The 17050-nt window shown below is 41.7% G+C and overlaps 1 protein-coding gene across 2 annotated transcripts in view; it reads left to right on the top strand.

The window, feature by feature from the left end:
- tei (irregular chiasm C-roughest protein teiresias) overlaps positions 1-15966 on the top strand; it is a 156154-nt gene extending 140188 nt beyond the window's left edge. For both annotated transcript variants that reach the window (XM_090155396.1, XM_090155397.1), the window contains exons 2-7: positions 6644-6958; positions 7022-7357; positions 7425-7736; positions 10475-10561; positions 12494-12669; positions 14579-15966. In XM_090155396.1, coding sequence (XP_090011522.1) covers positions 6644-6958; positions 7022-7357; positions 7425-7736; positions 10475-10561; positions 12494-12669; positions 14579-14818 — 1466 coding nt within the window. In that variant the 3' untranslated portion in view covers positions 14819-15966. The remainder of the gene's footprint in view (positions 1-6643; positions 6959-7021; positions 7358-7424; positions 7737-10474; positions 10562-12493; positions 12670-14578) is intronic.
- Positions 15967-17050: the final 1084 nt, after the last annotated feature.

Below are 17050 nucleotides of genomic sequence, written 5' to 3'. Positions count from 1 at the left end.
CGTGAACTCAGTGGCGGCCCGCATTCCGCCCGCCGTACTCGGCTTTTATCGGTATTAACTCTCCTCAGTCTTTTCTTTTCCTGGTTTTGGAAAGAGAGCTCCGGAAAAGGAGACCTCTTTTATACTCGTTTCTTATTTGATTCCCGGCTTCTTTCTATTTTTCAATTTCGGGAACTTGATACTACGCTCCGTATTATTAGATTTCACCAAAACATTCGCGTCAATATGGGAACTTTTCAGATGATAAAACTACTCGGTCAAAAAATACACTATTGAATTAATTTTAGTTAGAGTACCGTACCTATAATCTTCTATTTCTAGAGTTAAGTAGAGCGTTTATATTTTTATATTTAAATTATCGATATTAATTTTCTCGTACAGTGCACTTTCTTCTCTAGTGCATAAAATTGCATTTTCCATTTTAAGGTCAATAATTTTTTAGTTATATCGTTTATAAAGATAACGTTTTAAGCGAAAGAAGCGCCATGGATTCGCGGCAAAACTAGCCTCGAGTTAGGACGTTATATCTTCTCAACTAATCAAATTAAAGTTGCCAAATTGAATTTAAACATTAGAAGTACGTTTGATCTCTACCAGGGTTGCCACAGAAAGGTCATAGAATTTTAAAAATTAGTTTAAGAATCAGGGAAATGTTAGGGAATTTAATTTCTATGGCAAATAGGAATAAAGTTAAATTTCATACATCAAATATAATACATTTAGGATTTGAAATATAGTTATGAAATCAAATTTGGCTCTACCATTTTCGTAAGAGCTACCCAAAATGTACAAAATCTCATTATCGAAACTCGCTCGAACCGAACCCTCGCGTATATCTCCAGCAAAATTCCCAATAATCCCCAGAAAAACCATAAGACCTAAAAAAAATAAATGCCATTCGATATAGAACGAGCAAAAGAAAAAGAATTGATAAGAGCCCCGCGGAAAAGTAAGTAGAACTTCTGATTTGGACAAAAAAACCCAAAACCAACAGATTGCTAAACAAGCTCCGTCTTATTTTTTGGTAAAACAAAAATAGTCTTTGAAAAAAGGGTGGAGGATGGCTGTCTATCCACCCTGGCAGTCGATGAATGTTATACTCAACTATACAGGCTAGTTATCCGCGCTCCGGTTCCCTTCTTCTGGTTCTGTCGTTCCCCCGAAGAATTTCGATCGCTTCGGAAATGTCTTCGTTTCCAATCGATAACGTGGCGCTATCTTCCGAAGAGGGCACCCGGATTGTTGACGGAAGAATCGCCCTGAAGGTGACGGACGTCAAAATAACGCCCTGTCAGTCTCTCTCTCTCTCTCTAGCCCTGCCCTAACCTTCCCTGGTCCGAAACGGAGGGGGCCTAAACTAGCGTCTCCGCGGGATTTCCTTCGTTGCCCAGCTGTCTTTCTCTGACTGCGACTCTGCTTAGTGGGCAAGGCATCAGCCTGCAGCCGGGAAATTTATTGCCTTCCACAAAAAAGGAAGAATGGGATCGCCTCTCCGGGAAGGGGAGCCCGATAAATCTCTCTTCTTTGACTTTTCAGTCTCGTCTGCCGCGTCTAAAAGCCGCCTTTGAAAGTTAAATACGAAAACCCCCCAAATTTGTTTCGCGCCCGGCCTTCCTCCCCGGTCTCTCTCGTGCTCCGAGTCTGTCTTCAACTGATTAAGCACTCTTTGCCTTCGCCCACACCACGCGCGTCTCCGTCTTACTCTTATTTTCGGACTCGAGAAGGACTCTTGTTAAATTAATCATTTCCCGCCCGTTTGCAATTTTACTCGCTGCGTACCGTCGTCTCCTAATTGTTTTAAAAATTAAACTAGAATCTGTTTTGTCTATGTCTGCTGCGAACGACGTCAAATTCTGATATATATATATATATATATATATATATATATATGGGGTGTTTCAAAAGGTTATTCAACACTTTTAAGGAAATGTAGGGGTTGAGTTGAGAAGTATGCCAGTTTTTTCCTCATTTTCCTACGATGAGTTAACACTAACACAGCGCCAGAAAGCTTCAAAGTGTGGCCTACTAGCCCCTGGAAGTAGGCTGCTACAAGCGCAAAACCAAGCAGCGGGGAGATGCGAACATTAAGGTTTGGGTTCGTGTGATAGGTAAAAAAGACTTTGTAGACAAATCGAGGTAACCAGTAAAAAAGGAATCTTTAACAGTATTTAAAGTCCCTGCTGCTTGGTTTTGCGCTCATTGCAGTCTACTTCGGGGGGCTAGTAGGCCACACTTTGAAGCTTTCTGGCGCTCTTTTAACTCATCTTAGGAAATTGGGGAAAAAATGGACATACTTCTCAACTCACCCCCTACAACTCCTTCAAATATTTGCATAAAACTTTTGAAACACCCTGTATATTCAGGTTTCTGCTGCAGTCTGGCTCCATCGCGATTGTTAAGGTTTCTTTTTTGTCCTTTTGAACGGTGGCGTTGGATTCGTTGAAATTCTGATGGAGCCTATACATAAATAACAGCGTAGATATTTAACTTTACCCTGACTTGAATTTATCGGTTTGAGTTGAGTCTGGCAAAATCGGCGTAAAGATATATTTTTTATTTGCCCACACCATTTCACATTTTTAGAATATTTACATAACATCGCTATATTTCATTTATTTTATTCATCTTTCTGCGGGCGGAAAACATAAATATAGTCTGGGCTTCGTATCGCGTCGGATATAGCGCTTCCTTCCAAGAATTTAGACCCTCTTTAGGGTATCGAAAAATACGGTAGGCTAAAAATAGATCGAACGCCTGTAAAAGTGTTCCAACCGCCACGCGTCGTTGCTCAGGGTGAAGAGCACCACCGGGTAGCTATTCGCTTTTATTGGGAAAAATAAATCCGCATTTTCTTACATTTGGGAACATTGATTTCTTTTAGCCTTGACAGCTTGAAGAGAAACTTCAATTAGACATTAAGTAACGAATCCTTTTCTTGGCCGAGGTCTACCGCAACCGAGGAATTATTTAAAGTACGGAATATACTTTCGGGAATTCTAAAGTTGGTCCGATCCGGGAAGAAAAAGAGAAATCTTTTGTTCTTTCCGCTTGAACTGTCTCCTTTTTCACTAATTGGGTTGTCACTCTTAATTCGAGCTCGCCCTATCGACGGGTAAAGAAGAAACCTTTCTTAGAACTAGCGGACTTCATTTTAAAGACACTGGAACCTACGTTTTTGTAGCAACAGTCTTTCCGTTAGTTTCTTAGCTAACTCGGAATTCCGGGCTCCTTTTTTCTTATTTCGTTACTATTTTGTCAGACTTATTTAAAGTTGAATATTCCCTTCGGATCCGCTAGGACCTGGCCGAAACAATATGGTCAAGAACCAAATCGTCGTTTCACCAAGCACCCAACGTCATTATTTAACAGAATACAAAAACGTTAACGTGTACCCCAATTGTATACGTAACGCGTTTTGGAAATTTTAAGCGGTAGGGTAAAAGTATAAGAAGACGTTCTTCTCTTTTTTTAGTTGGAACGAGAGATTTAGTAGTTGGGTTCTTTGGACGGCGTATGTGACATGGCGGCGAGACTAGCTGTAATGGCAAATAGCTAAGGGTTAGACTAGCCGCGGGTAACGACGGACATTTGGAAAACCGCAGCGAGGCAAATCAAGCGAGATTCACGCCCCTTTAGCTTTTACAAGACGGCCTACCTTTTCGCGATTCCTCCCTTTCGCCATAATACGTCGACTTTCTCTTCGCTTTTTTGCGGAGGGACCGAAAAGACGGGAAATTTTTGCCGCGCTGGCCATTCTGCCACGACGGAAATTCCCCGACTTTTTTCTTCCGCCTCTCCTTTCCCCTTCTCGCCGCCGCCTAAAGTGGATTTACCTCCGCGTCTATCTAAAAAGAATCGCGCCTATAAAGAGAGACGGACTCCTCCGCTTCCCGCTTTTGTCCCTCGCCGTTTAGTTGCCAAATAAAAACAACGGAACTTATGAAATGAACCAAAGAATTCGTACTCAAGATTCAATATCTTTGCCTCGCGCGTAGTTAGGACTCCGCGTTCGGATAAGAAGTTTCCGTTCATTTCTTTTATATCCAAATCCGAAAATTATCCAAATTAAAACTTATTTGTTGCGTATTAAATCGTATAATTGTTCAATTCAATTCAATTGTTTTTATTAGGAATTTTTGAGGTTGTAACAAGTTGATGTCACCGGGGCTAAGTCATCTAGCGACTTGTGCCCCTCCTGACAACGATACAATAAATTCATAATTTACTTAAATCGTACAAGGTAACAAAAATAAAAGAAATCACGGATAACAAATAAAATATTTTTTTATACAAACAATTGGTAAAGTTAAGGTAGGGATATCGATTAATATCCATAAATAAACAATTAATCAAATTAACTTTAGTTTTGGGTATTAGCCTAGCTGTTTATTATTATTATTATTATTATTATTATTATTATTTTTATTGTTATTATTATTATTTATAAACTAAACGCTATTTTATAAAGTTTAAGTTTACTTATTTCTCCGTGAAAGTGGCAAGCCGGCTTACTTAGCTGTATTAAGTTAAAAGGAACCACCTATGGACTGCAAAGCATTGCAGTCCATAGTTGGTTCCTTTTAATTTAACATTTCGTATATACTAATCTCCACCACTCTCCCCCTATTCGGCTTTCCGTTGCTACGCAACTCGTTTTGAAATTTTTAATGTTTAGGCTTAGTTTCTCTTTTTGGTGTTATAATCGCGAGCCAGATTTCCCGCACGGTACTGACGAGTCCCAAATAGGACGAAACCGGTCTATCGTTGGAATTTCTGGCTATTTTATTTTATTTAATTTCATTTAATTATTCACTCGAAGATCTATTTGGTCCGAGTTTCGCGTCTTTTTGTTTGCTCGAAGACCTATCGGTACCAGCTAATAGTAAGTTTTTTTTTAATTTATTCAAATTTGTTTAGGTTTTAGCTTTATTATCCCTTTTCTAATGGACTAATCTACTTATTAGCTTACTTAGCTGTACATTGTTTTCCGGCAAAGTTTAAAGTTTTCGTAACTTCACTGTCACGTTTCGCGTGGTTTGAAAACGCTTGAAGCTGAAATAATTTGCTACTGCGACTACAACATCTGATTTACCAACAATCTTAGTAGAATGGTGGTGAAATGTAAATCGTGCACGAATATGTGTAGCATAGTGTAAATTTTTGTACAATGGCGTTCGAATACGGTAGGATTGTTCAATCATTACATCTCCAGTAAGACTAGCGAGCATACTCTAAAAACATCAATGGGGTGTTTATAATCGCGACGCTGTGTGCGGCTAAAACGATGAGGCCAGCAATCTTGTTGGTCTCGCTGTATCGGTCCTTATTTCTTAGGCAGGCGGGGTGCTTCGAGGTAGTGGTACGAGGGCCTCTCTCTTGATTGGATAGTATGGTTAGCTTTCGAATGGGGAACCTTCTTTTTCCTATTTCCTCCCTAATTCTTTACCTTGGCAACCAGCAGCCGGAGAACTGGGGCGAAGGGGGGGCCTCTTTTTATTGGGAAGCGGTGGACGGCTTTGGCTTTTACGAGAGGCGTCATTGGGAATCTTAATTGGCACCCCCGACTCCATCCGCTCCTGTAAGAAATACACGACGCCTCTCACCCAAATGTATCAATAGGTGAGCTCCGTCTCTCCATCAATAGCCGCGTGCGTGCTGTAGACCCATCGAGAAACACCTCTACTTAGACATTATCGATTGAGGTATTTTTTTGGCGTGTAAATCCATTCTCGGGGGTTTCTTCGAGGGAGCTTTTGGAAAAATATATTTCTTAAGCAGTAATATCGTCTAATGTCATCTCGTTTATATAAACTCCAAAAAAGGAAGTATTTTTTAGGCCTCAAAGAAGAAGAGATGAAATATAGCGTGGCTTGGTATACTCGCCTCGAAATACGGAAGTTTTTGACTTTATATTTCTGTTGGTGCGGCAGTTTTCGATTTAAAAATGGATAACCAGATCCGTACTCTGTAGAAAATAGTGTGTGTGCGCGTCCGTATTCTTCGTTCACGTTTGAAGTCGCGCAAAGAAGTGGCTCTATTTCTTTCTATATCTCGCGTCTTTTGTCTTGATCTCTTTTTTCCTATTTATCCGGCCCGATAAACACGATGAAGTCTCCCCTTGTTCTTCCTCTTTCCCCGCTGAGACGGAGGAAAAGAAAGAAAACGCCTTTTCAAAGTCGAATGATATTTTCCTTTCTCATTCCAAACAGAAATGTTTCCCTATACACACTCAAGATGTTTTATTCTTTTTATTCTTCATATTGTATTCATTTATACATAGAGAGAGAATGACTAGTTTTAGCATTTATCCCAATCCACTTTACGATCTGTCAGTGTGCTCCACACCTTGAAAACCAATCAAATCGACCCAGTTTCTCATTGGTTCCCTAAAACTTGGCTTTTCCAACGCGATTAAAATACACTCTCGTAACAGGGGAAAGCTAGACCATAGTGGCCGCGGATCGTCCCAAGATAGTCATTCTCCCGATAGTATAAATACATTCTTGGTATTACTAATTCTTTCGATATTATTTCTTATTAAATATGTATAATTCTTAGGAACAATATTTGCATATTACAAAACGCGTTCGAGCTTCGAGGGGAAATCAATCTAATACGAGTGTCATTTTTATTTATTTTTCAGAATGCGTAGCGTCCGTGACGTCGACGTCCATTCTGAGCTTACCGGACAAGATGGTCAATCCCGGAGACAAGATCAGCATTCCGTGTTCCTTGGAAACGCCCGGCGGCTCGGTCCAGTGGGTCCAGAACGGCCAGTTGGTCACTCTGGACCCAGCGGACTCCCAGAGGCGGTTCTGGAACATCCTGCCTGACGGAACGGCGGCGCTGACTATCGTCGGGGTCAGTCGGAAGGACGAAGGCTCTTGGGAATGCTGGGAGTTGGGCGAGGAAGGCAGGGTTAGGAAGATGACCAAAGTACTTAAATTGACCGTAACGTGTAAGTATCTACTTATACCATTATAAGCCGTGATTATTTGTCGACTGACGACGCTTATCGCAGCTCCTCCGAGGGACCCCTTCTTAGAGGTGGAAGGTCGTAAATTGGCGCATCAGGCCACTCTGACAGTTCAGGAACACAATGTAGTTAGCGTTCATTGCGTGGTGACGGGGGCCGTACCTCCGGTGCGTAAAATACACTGGCTTCTTGGCGACGCCGATATCACGGACTTGACCCAACTCTTCGTGGAGTTTTCCCCGGACGACGACGCCTACGTCAGTCGCAGCGTCGTCACGCTCAATGTCACGAGAGACCTGCACAAAAAGGAGCTCATCTGCAAACTCTTTCACGTGACGTGGCTACATCCGGCCGCCGTCAGTGCCTCTATCAACGTTCTCTGTAAGTTCCACCCTCACGTTGCGATTACGATCCGTAGAACGTCCTCCTGATCGTACCCTTCGCGTAGATCCGCCAACATTCTCCATAAGCCGCGAGCCCGGCTTCGGCTACCCCATCCTGGAAAGGTCCAGCGTCTCGCTGAAGTGCGACGTGGACGCCAACCCAACGAGCAGACCCGTCTGGTTGCGGGATGACGGCTCGGTCCCTTCTTCACTGTCGAGCAGCGGCGCACCATCCCTCATGAGCGACCCGAACGCCGTCGAAGGGGGCTTCCTCAACTTCACTTCCATTAGCAAGGACGACACCGGCTGGTACCGCTGCGAAACCGAACACGCCTTCGGATCGTTCGCTTCGTTCGGATATTTCCTCAACGTCAGGGGTGAGAATTGTACCTGTAATCCACGTATCCCGATAGAAGTCGAGATTAATAGTAGAGCGTCGCGGAACCGTAAAAAGCCCGTAATGGCCGCGCCGCTACAATTCGCGAGTGGACGAACGAAACTGCTCAACTCTTTCAATAAGAGCCGCTGGAGAGAAAGCGAGTGAGAGAGAGTTTCGTCCCTCTTATAAAACATTCACTGGAGCGAAAGCCATTCGTTTTGCTCTTCTCCGCCATTATTAGAGCGCGGGACAGCGCCTGAGAGAGCCGAAGAAAGGGTTGGAGAAAGAGAAGACGGAGATCCATACTGTAGACGTCAGCCAAAAAGTAAACCCCCAATTTTCGCGACCATTTTTTATCCCTACCCCTATTTCGCTCTCTCTCGCTTTTGAAGGCTGGGCTTTTAACAGACTCTAGTCCAGAGGTAAGACTGGGTGGAGGGGATCGAACTGCTGCCGATGTTTCACGAAGCCATAAATTCATTCCCGCCGAGTTATTAGGAATTGATTCCCTTTCTTTTTCACCGACTCCTCCAGCGAACCCCTTTTAAGCCGTCAACCATCCTCGCCCTTTTGGACGGTTAGACGAAACTCTTATAATCGTTCCTATAGTTGGTGTTTCCGATCTTTATCAAGCTTTTAATCGTTACGTATTTGGCTTAAGATTACATTTTTTTTTTACCCTAAAGAAGATTGATTGATTTACAAATAAATCATTGAAATCGACCTACATACTCCGATACTGATTTGAGGTCCTCACCAGGGCCGTGCAGAAGGGGAGGGTCAGACGGGAAAAGGCCCACAAACACGCTTTTTAGGGGCCCGGTATGATAGGGCCCATAGCCTTGAGCTTCACCAGAAACCCCCCCTTATTTAATAATAATAATTATCATCATCATCAACTCGGCTAATACCCAAGGCACCACCATAGGCCTAAGTCATCAAGCGACGTTTGTAAATTTACAAAACATTTTGCCCGGAGTATATGCTTGGATTACATTTGACACTATCACGGGCGTAGTCAGAGCTATTGTCCCACAGTTTACGACATCTTTGTCTCACCACTCATTACATTTGTGTTAGAAAAACTACACCACTGGATACTACCAAAGTATTATTGACATAAAATTTCTTTTGAGTTTACGTATTACAAGGTTAGGCAATCATAAAATTAAATTGAATAAAAAATTTAAGCGACGCCAAATGACAAAATACTTTCCGTTGTTAATTGATATTTTCCAACAGCTAGAGTTCCTTTGTAAATGTGAAACTTGGATTGTTCGAACCGTGGTCTATCTTGTTTCTTAGTTCCGTGAAGGCGTTCCGCGCCATCTTTGGGTCTGTGGCGGCTTCCTGTATCCTTATTTGGCCGCTTCCACCCCGTTGAGTAGGATTAAATTCGATGAAAAATCCCCTCGCTCGTATATCACCCGCAGCCTGCAGCGCCGCCCAAAGATCGAGAAACAAAATAAAATTGAAGCTGTCATCGGCTTTTCGCCTCCCCAATCAATAATTCCGATTCTCGGTTTCGACCAAATACCACTCTCTCACTCTCCTCTTTCTTTCCTAGCGAAGACTAGAACGGGTAAAAATGCCCAATTCTTCGCTTTTAGCGAAGCATTTTCTATACGTAGAAACGTTATCGCTTGGCTAATAACGCAATTTTCTCTAGACGTGTGTGAATGGAATTTTAGCCGTTCGTTTTTGCTTATTGTATACAGGGTGTTTCAAAAGGTTATGCAAAAATCTGTAGCGCTCGGCGTTCGGATAAGAAATTTTCCGTTCATTTCTTTTATATCCATATCCGAACATTATCCGGATAAAAACTTATTTGTTGCATATTAAATCGTATAATAGTCGCGAATAAAATCCATAGATAAACAGTTAATCGAATTTTGTATGATTAATTGAATATTTGGTGGTTAATTTATCCGTTTCCCCGAGCTCTAAAAATTTGAAGGAGTTGTAGGGGGTGAGTTGAGAAGTGTGCTTGTTTTTTCCCATTTTCCTACGATGAGTTTAAAGAGCGCCAGAGAGCTTCAAAGTGTGGCCTACTAGCCCGTGGAAGTAGGCTGCAAAGAGCGCAAAACCAAGCAGCAGATAAATGTGAACATTAAGGTTTGGGTTCGTGTGACAGGTGAAATAGGACTTTGTAAACCAATCGAAGTAACCAGCGTACAAAAGTAAACTTAAACAGTATTTAAAGTCGCGATGGACCGCGGTTTCTCATCACTTTCAAAAAGAAACAATGGAGTTCACTTCGAAAGAACTGGCGGATATTCATTTCGTTTATGGACAACTGGATGGCAATGCTTTGGCGGCTCAACGTCTCTACCAGGAAAGGTACCCAAACCGGCGCATTCCCGTCTCACGGACTTTTATCAATGTCCGTCGTCGATTACGTGAGGCAGGCTTATTTTGGGTACGTAACTTTTTAATTGAACTTCTCCGCGACTGGTTCGTTACAAACGTATTGTTCGTTTTACAGAACAGGAACGAAGTAGGTCGACCACGGGTTGCCCGCAATGTTCAGTTGGCTTGGCGTTTGTTGCAGCCTACTTCCAGGGGCTAATAGGCCACACTTTGAAGCTCTCTGGCGCTCTTTTAACTCATCGTAGGAAAATGGGGGAAAAAACAGGCATACATCTCAACTCACCCCCAACAACTGCTTAAATGTTTTGCATAACCTTTTGAAACACCCTGTATATGAATACATATATGAATGTTTCTTTCTGGTAGACCCTCCGTCTTTAGTGGAACAACCGCCAGCCGATATCGGAATCCCCAACCAAGGAGATGGAGCCCATCTGGACTGTCATTCCAACGGTAAGCTCTTTCGCCCCGAATCCTACAGAGAAGCTTACATTGGCCTCGTCACTTTCAGCCGAACCGCCTCGAAGGTGAAGTCTGCTATCGACAGGCGCTATCGTCTGATTAGGGTCTCCCCGCGTATTGGCTTCGCTGCCGACTGATATCGGTGCCCGGTCCCTTCGCTTATAATCCGGAAAGCTGTTTTCTCCGCGGAAAGCGGGGCTTAAGGCTTATCGCGTTTAGACCCCAAAAACGGAGCTTTTTTTTGGTCGGCGTACCACCGGGATGGTCTCTCCTTTCTTTAACACCCTTTCAGCCCCGAATCGCCGATGGGTGACCGGGATCATTCTCCTATTCCTCCGCCAGACCAATATCGTCGTGGCCTTAATCCCGCAATCGGCCGTGCCTAAATTGCGCCGGAAAATAATTGCTTTTAAATTACATTTTTATTTCATATTGAACGGTAAACGCGTAATTAAGTAAGGATATTCGAGAAGCCAAGAAATGCCCGTTGTGGATTCTTTTATAATATTATTCCATAAGTTTGTCACTTTGGGGAATATTTGACTGAGAGCTAGTCACGGAGTGACGTCATCACAAGAAGAAAATAATCCCCTATAGTGAGGCGCTGTCAAAGGCTACCGTGTGAAGCGTGAGCAAGCGGACGCAAAACGGCGACGAAGCCCGTAATGCAGTCTGTCTTGTGAATACCTCTTAGTAGTCACACTTATGTAATAATATTATACACTTATGGTAGTTAGAATTAAATTGGATTGAGATACCGAGATAATAATTATTTGAAATGGGCTTAATTTCCATTACAAATTAGTGAAATTATAGCCCTTATTTATAATATTATTAAATATCAAATTCAAAGGTTTCTTTACTAGCGAAGGTTTCTATTTACGTCATATCCGAGCACACTGATCATATATCATATTTTTAAATGTGAATTAATTTTAAATGGGAATTTTGGTAAAAAGAGTTTAAGCACTAAATATACCTTAGATTAGTTCAGAATAAAAATTTACAAATTGGTTTTGAAAATGAATACACAATATTACTAGTGTAGTAAGAAAATATAATTAAATTCAATTGTGGAGCGATAATATTTTCGAAAATCCAATTTGTAGACCAAAAATAGACCAAAACTCTCGTAAAGGTCAAAGATAATTTATCATACTTATCACCGACCCAAATGAAGTACTGTTTGTCATCGTCATAGGGCAAATATTTGGTGGGGGGGGTCAATACTATAATTAAAAGTTAACCTAATATGATGAAAATTTCAACTGTGTCGTATAGGGGCCAACTTTTAAAATGTTAATCTGTGCCCTGAGAGGCTATTCTGTAAAAATCAAAAATTAAAAAAAAATCATGATCCGTCAAAAATGACAATGCGCGTGTGCGGAAGAGGCTGCTATCGAAATATCAAACTATCGGTAGTATTGGTCTAATTCAAAATCGTGGCGGTCTGTAATGCCGACGTAAGTGGTTTTAATTAAATGCTTCAACATACGGTCGATGGTGCCAATTTAAGCCATGGGCCACCAAAATAAACACATATTGGTCATTCGCTAAGCAGTTAGTTTATGATTTCACTAAAATACCGGATAAAGCGTAACAAACGGCCACTACTTAAACTGGAACTAACACAATCGATAGTTTGATATTTCGATATCCACCCCTTCTCCACACGCGCATTGCCATTTTTGACGGATCAATAGCCTTCCTGACGTATTTGAGGTTAAAGTTGACAACAAAGCAGTGGGCCAGATATCGGCTAAAACCTTGGTAAAACTTTCGCGATGATCTTAGCTACGCCACTGTTCAATTTAAATGTATAATATCAGTCGTGTAACGTGACAAATAAAATAAGGAGACGGACATTCGTTTCTTTTATCGTCGGGTCACTAGAGATAGTTGATTGATCCTTCATCGTAACAGGTCGACCAGAAGCCGAGGCAGTCAATAAAAGCTTAATGGCCATCGCCGGACACACGGCCTACGTCTCTGTCCGCTTCTGCGCCCACCCTCGGCCCTTGAGGGCGCACTGGCTGATCCACAGACTGGCCCTGAAAGCGGGCGACATCAGCAAACGTTTCGTCGCCCACAATTACACCGTAAGTAACTTTATTCCTCCGTTTCCTTCCTTCTAAATTTAATTGGCGGCCCGCGATTTTCCGTGCCGCTCATTTTGGTCTCGTTTAAACGGATCCACGCGGTTCCCCTTTATAGAGACTTTATCATTATTATCATTATTATTAAAGCGAAGGCAAACTTGGTGAACCCATCTAATTAATTGCTTTGTGACTCGCGAATGCCGAATACGTAGCTGGCCTCTCAACGCTTCGCAATCTGACGGCAATTCTATTCCTATAGTCTGTTCCATAATCACCGCTTCGAGGACGCGAAATTTAATAGCCCGAGTACGTATCACACCGACGTTGATTGTAATATCGACTTCGGCTTCCCTTTAAAACTCAAATAACGCGCGAAGCTACGTAATTGAAGGGTTTTAGGAGAGATTCGGGTTGCGGCGTGTGTGTATGCCTACATTTATATGGTGAAAGCTAAGCCTACGTTTCCAATTAAAAAGAAAAATAGTAGGCTAATGTTCGGAGGAATTAGAAATGGAAAAAGGAGGAATTCTAAACGCGGAGACTTTCGGAGGGGGATGAGAGGTAATTCGAACTGTCCAAATTAAATTCCAGCGCGCCGTTGAAAATTGTTTCGTTAATGAGGTTTGTTTTTGGTTCCATTCGAAAAAAATACTTTGTTACTCATCGAGTTGGCTGTGCACGGTCCAATTTGTTCATGGAACTAGTCGGGTCGATCCGAATTTGCAAAACTAGTTGATTGTACACGGTTCAACTTGTTAGTGTAACTAGTTGGGTCAATCCGAATTTGCACAACTAGTTGACTGTACACGGTTCAACTTGTTAGTGTAACTAGTTGGGTCAATCCGAGTTGGTTCAACTAGTTGGCTGTGCACGGTCCAATTTGTTCGTGGAACTAGTTGGGTCGATTCGAGTTGGCTGTGCACGGTCCAATTTGTTCATGGAACTAGTTGGGTCGATTCGAGTTGGTTGTACACGGTTAAATTTGTTCGTGGAACTAGTTGGGTTGATTCGAGTTGGCTGTGCACGGTCCAATTTGTTCATGGAACTAGTCGGGTCGATCCGAATTTGCACAAATAGTTGACTGTACACGGTTCAACTTGTTAGTGTAACTAGTTGGGTCAATCCGAGTTGGTTCAACTAGTTGGCTGTGCACGGTCCAATTTGTTCATGGAACTAGTCGGGTCGATCCGAATTTGCACAACTAGTTGACTGCACACGGTTCAACTTGTTCGTGGAATTAGTCGGGTTAATTCGAGTTGGCTCAACTAGTTGTATGTACATATGGTCCAACTTGTTCGTGGAACTAGTCGGGACGATTCTAGTTGGCTGTACACGGACCAACTTGTTCATGGAACTAGTCGGGTTGATCTGAGCTGGCTCAACTAGTTGGCTCATGTTTCAAAATATTGAAACCGATTTTGACAAGTGCTAGACCAGCAAATAGTTCAATTAAATTGTTGGACTGTGTGAAAGGTTTAAATACATGAATTATTGCTGTTGAATCCCTTGAGCAGTATGGGTTGGTGGAAAGTTTCCAATTATTAATAATTCGTAAAAGAATTGTTCATTCCTTTAGCCAAATGCGTTGGTGAAAAGATTCAAAATATTATAATTATTCGCTATGGAATCGTTGAATCACTTTGGGCAGTATGGCTTTGGTGAAATGTTTCAAAATATTAATAATTTGTAAAAGATTTTCTGAATCCCTTTAGCAGTATGGGTGGGTGAGAAGTTTAAAAATATTAATAATTTGTAAAAGTTTTGCTGAATCCCTTTAGCAGGATGGGTTGGTGAGAAGTTTCAAAATATTAAAAATTCCCATTGGAAATGTTGAATTCCTTTTTGCAGTATGGGTTGGTGAAAAGTCTCAATATATTTATAATTCGCAATGGTATGTTTTTGATTTCAGATTGGTTCGAGTCACCAATGCTACATCGCTTCGTTGGAAATCCGTGACGTGCGACCAGAAGACGCGGGCGAGATCATTTTTGTGGTCAAGAACTCGAAAGGGTTGGACGACGCGAGCGTCTTTCTCAACGTAACCATCGCGAGTTTTTCGGTCTCGAACTCTTCGGCCGTGGTGTCCGGCTGCGTATGGGCCCTTTTGCTGACCACTCTCTTCTCGATAGCCAAATGCGGGCGCAGGTAGCCAGAACCGAGTCACATCCCCAGTAGAAGAAAATCAAAAGTAAGTCTCGGGAACTCAATAAAAGTCTTTCGCCGGTTCCGTAAATTCTTCGGAACACGAAATGAACTCCGCGAGAAGAAAATGAAGCCGATATTGGAACAAAAATTGAAACGGTCTTCGAAGCCACGCCCAAAATCATTGAACGCGTTTAACTTTTGTAACCACGCGCCAAGGACGATGTAAAGATTGGATCCTTTTAAATCGAAGTGCCGAGTGAGAGAATATGAAGAGATGGAAGAACCCCCGAAACTGTACATTTATATAATAACCGTATCTAGCCAAATGCCGCTTCTGTGTTATCAAAAATCGTGTACAGTAGAGATTCGTATAGTATAAGATTCATTAGTCATTTGAACTGCCACTAGTTAGAATAAAAATCAAAGCCCTATATTATAATACGTCAAATGGGAATAAATGTAAATAAGAGACGATATCGCGAGGGAATCGGATGCAGCGAAGTTGTTTTAGAATTTTTACATTGGTGACGAGAAGGTCGCGACCCAACTAAACCAAAACGGAAATGAGCTGGCCGAATGACGCCCTTAATTCGCCCAAAATTGTCGCTCTAAATTTCTCGAGATACGTGTTCACGCAACTTCGCATTTTCGGAATCCAGATGTCGACTTTCATCCAGACTTTCGCGAAGAAATATTAACTTTCATTTTCTATGGACACGTATCTCGATATCCAAGCGTACTCTGAACTCGTCGGATGCGAAGGCAGTAGAACATTGTCGTTGTAATCCGAAGTATGATTGGAAATTTCCGGCCGACTGGTTGCGGAATCCCTGGTTATTAACGTATAGTAAATCCGTGATGGAAATTCTAGTCCAAAATAATGAAGTCGAGGTCCAGGTCACCTTGACTTCGCAAAATAAACAAAATGGCTGTATTATACCATGATGTATATATAAATAGATATGTACGTGTCTGGGGTTATATTGTTTTGTTAAAAAAAAATTGGGGTAAGTTAAAACGATGGTCGGCGATGGCGGGGCAGTGGTCATTCCCATATCGGTGACCCTTTCCGCGGAAACGATAGCGTGGTGGTGTTTTGTTTATGTTTCTGGTAGAAAATAAATATTCGTTTGGCCTCGTGACATCTAAAAATGTTTCGTTTTATTTCTCAAAAACCGGAAAAAACGGCGAATGCCTTTCGTGATCGCGGAGTGATACATCGGTCCCGAGAAGAATGAGGGTGTAGAGTTAAAGCGCTTTAAAATTGCAGTGTCACAGGGACCACATCGACTTTGACACTTTTTTTAAACCCCTCCGCAGTCTCGCGGGGTTATAAATTAGGGGAGGTGAGAAAGTACTTTTAGAAATAGGACGAAAAAAGTTTGCGTTTTTTTTACCAACCGGAAACAAATTTGATTTAAAGCGTCGTAAAAAAGTAGTCCCCCGACGGAGCAGTTGGGTTCGTCCGCGGTTCATTTCGGTTTAACGATGTTTTATCGTCAGCGTTTCTTAGCACTTCGTCTCGATGGTAAGGCGTAGCGTTTGTCTTCATTCTGGTCCAGTCTGGTTTAAATATTCGTTACCCGTCCGTGGATTCGGCAATTATAATGGATTTCAAGTAAGCTGATTTACTTCAAAAAGTTTAAATATCTCTCACGCGAAAGAAGGATCCATCTAGGACGTAAAATGTAAACATTACAATGCGTAGCAATATTTACTTATATACACTCTTAAAACCAAAGGTGTATTTTCTTGTCCCATATTTAACACCTTAACAGGTTTATAAAGGATGTTATTCTACACATTAAAAAGCAGTTTTCCTGCTAGGATGTTTATTTACACTGTTTGGGATGCTTAGGTCCTCCGTTTTGGTTACTTTGTTATACAGTTTGTGGTATAAACCTATTCCCTTCAGGGTACAAGACTACTCCTTTTAGGGTACCAAACGACTCCCTTCAGGGTGCTACAATACTCCCTTTAAAGTGTTAAAATACTCCTTTTAGGGTACTAAACTACTGCCTTAAGGGAGCTACACCCTTACGAGGTGTTAAATCACTCAATTTACGGGGTAATATAACACCCTTTATACACCTTTTCAAGTTTTTAATTTGGGACAATAAAAATCCCTTTAGATCGTTTAAATTAACATTAAAGAGTGTTATTTTACAGATATTACACCCTTAATATACCATTAAAAAACCCTTTTTTTAAGAGTGTATAAGCCATTTTTTAAAAC

The sequence above is a fragment of the Leiobunum rupestre genome, chromosome 8, assembly GCF_980474605.1.
Source record: "Leiobunum rupestre chromosome 8, qqLeiRupe1.1.hap1, whole genome shotgun sequence".
Lineage (NCBI taxonomy): Eukaryota > Metazoa > Arthropoda > Arachnida > Opiliones > Sclerosomatidae > Leiobunum > Leiobunum rupestre.
This window is presented reverse-complemented; position numbering and strand designations above follow the sequence as displayed.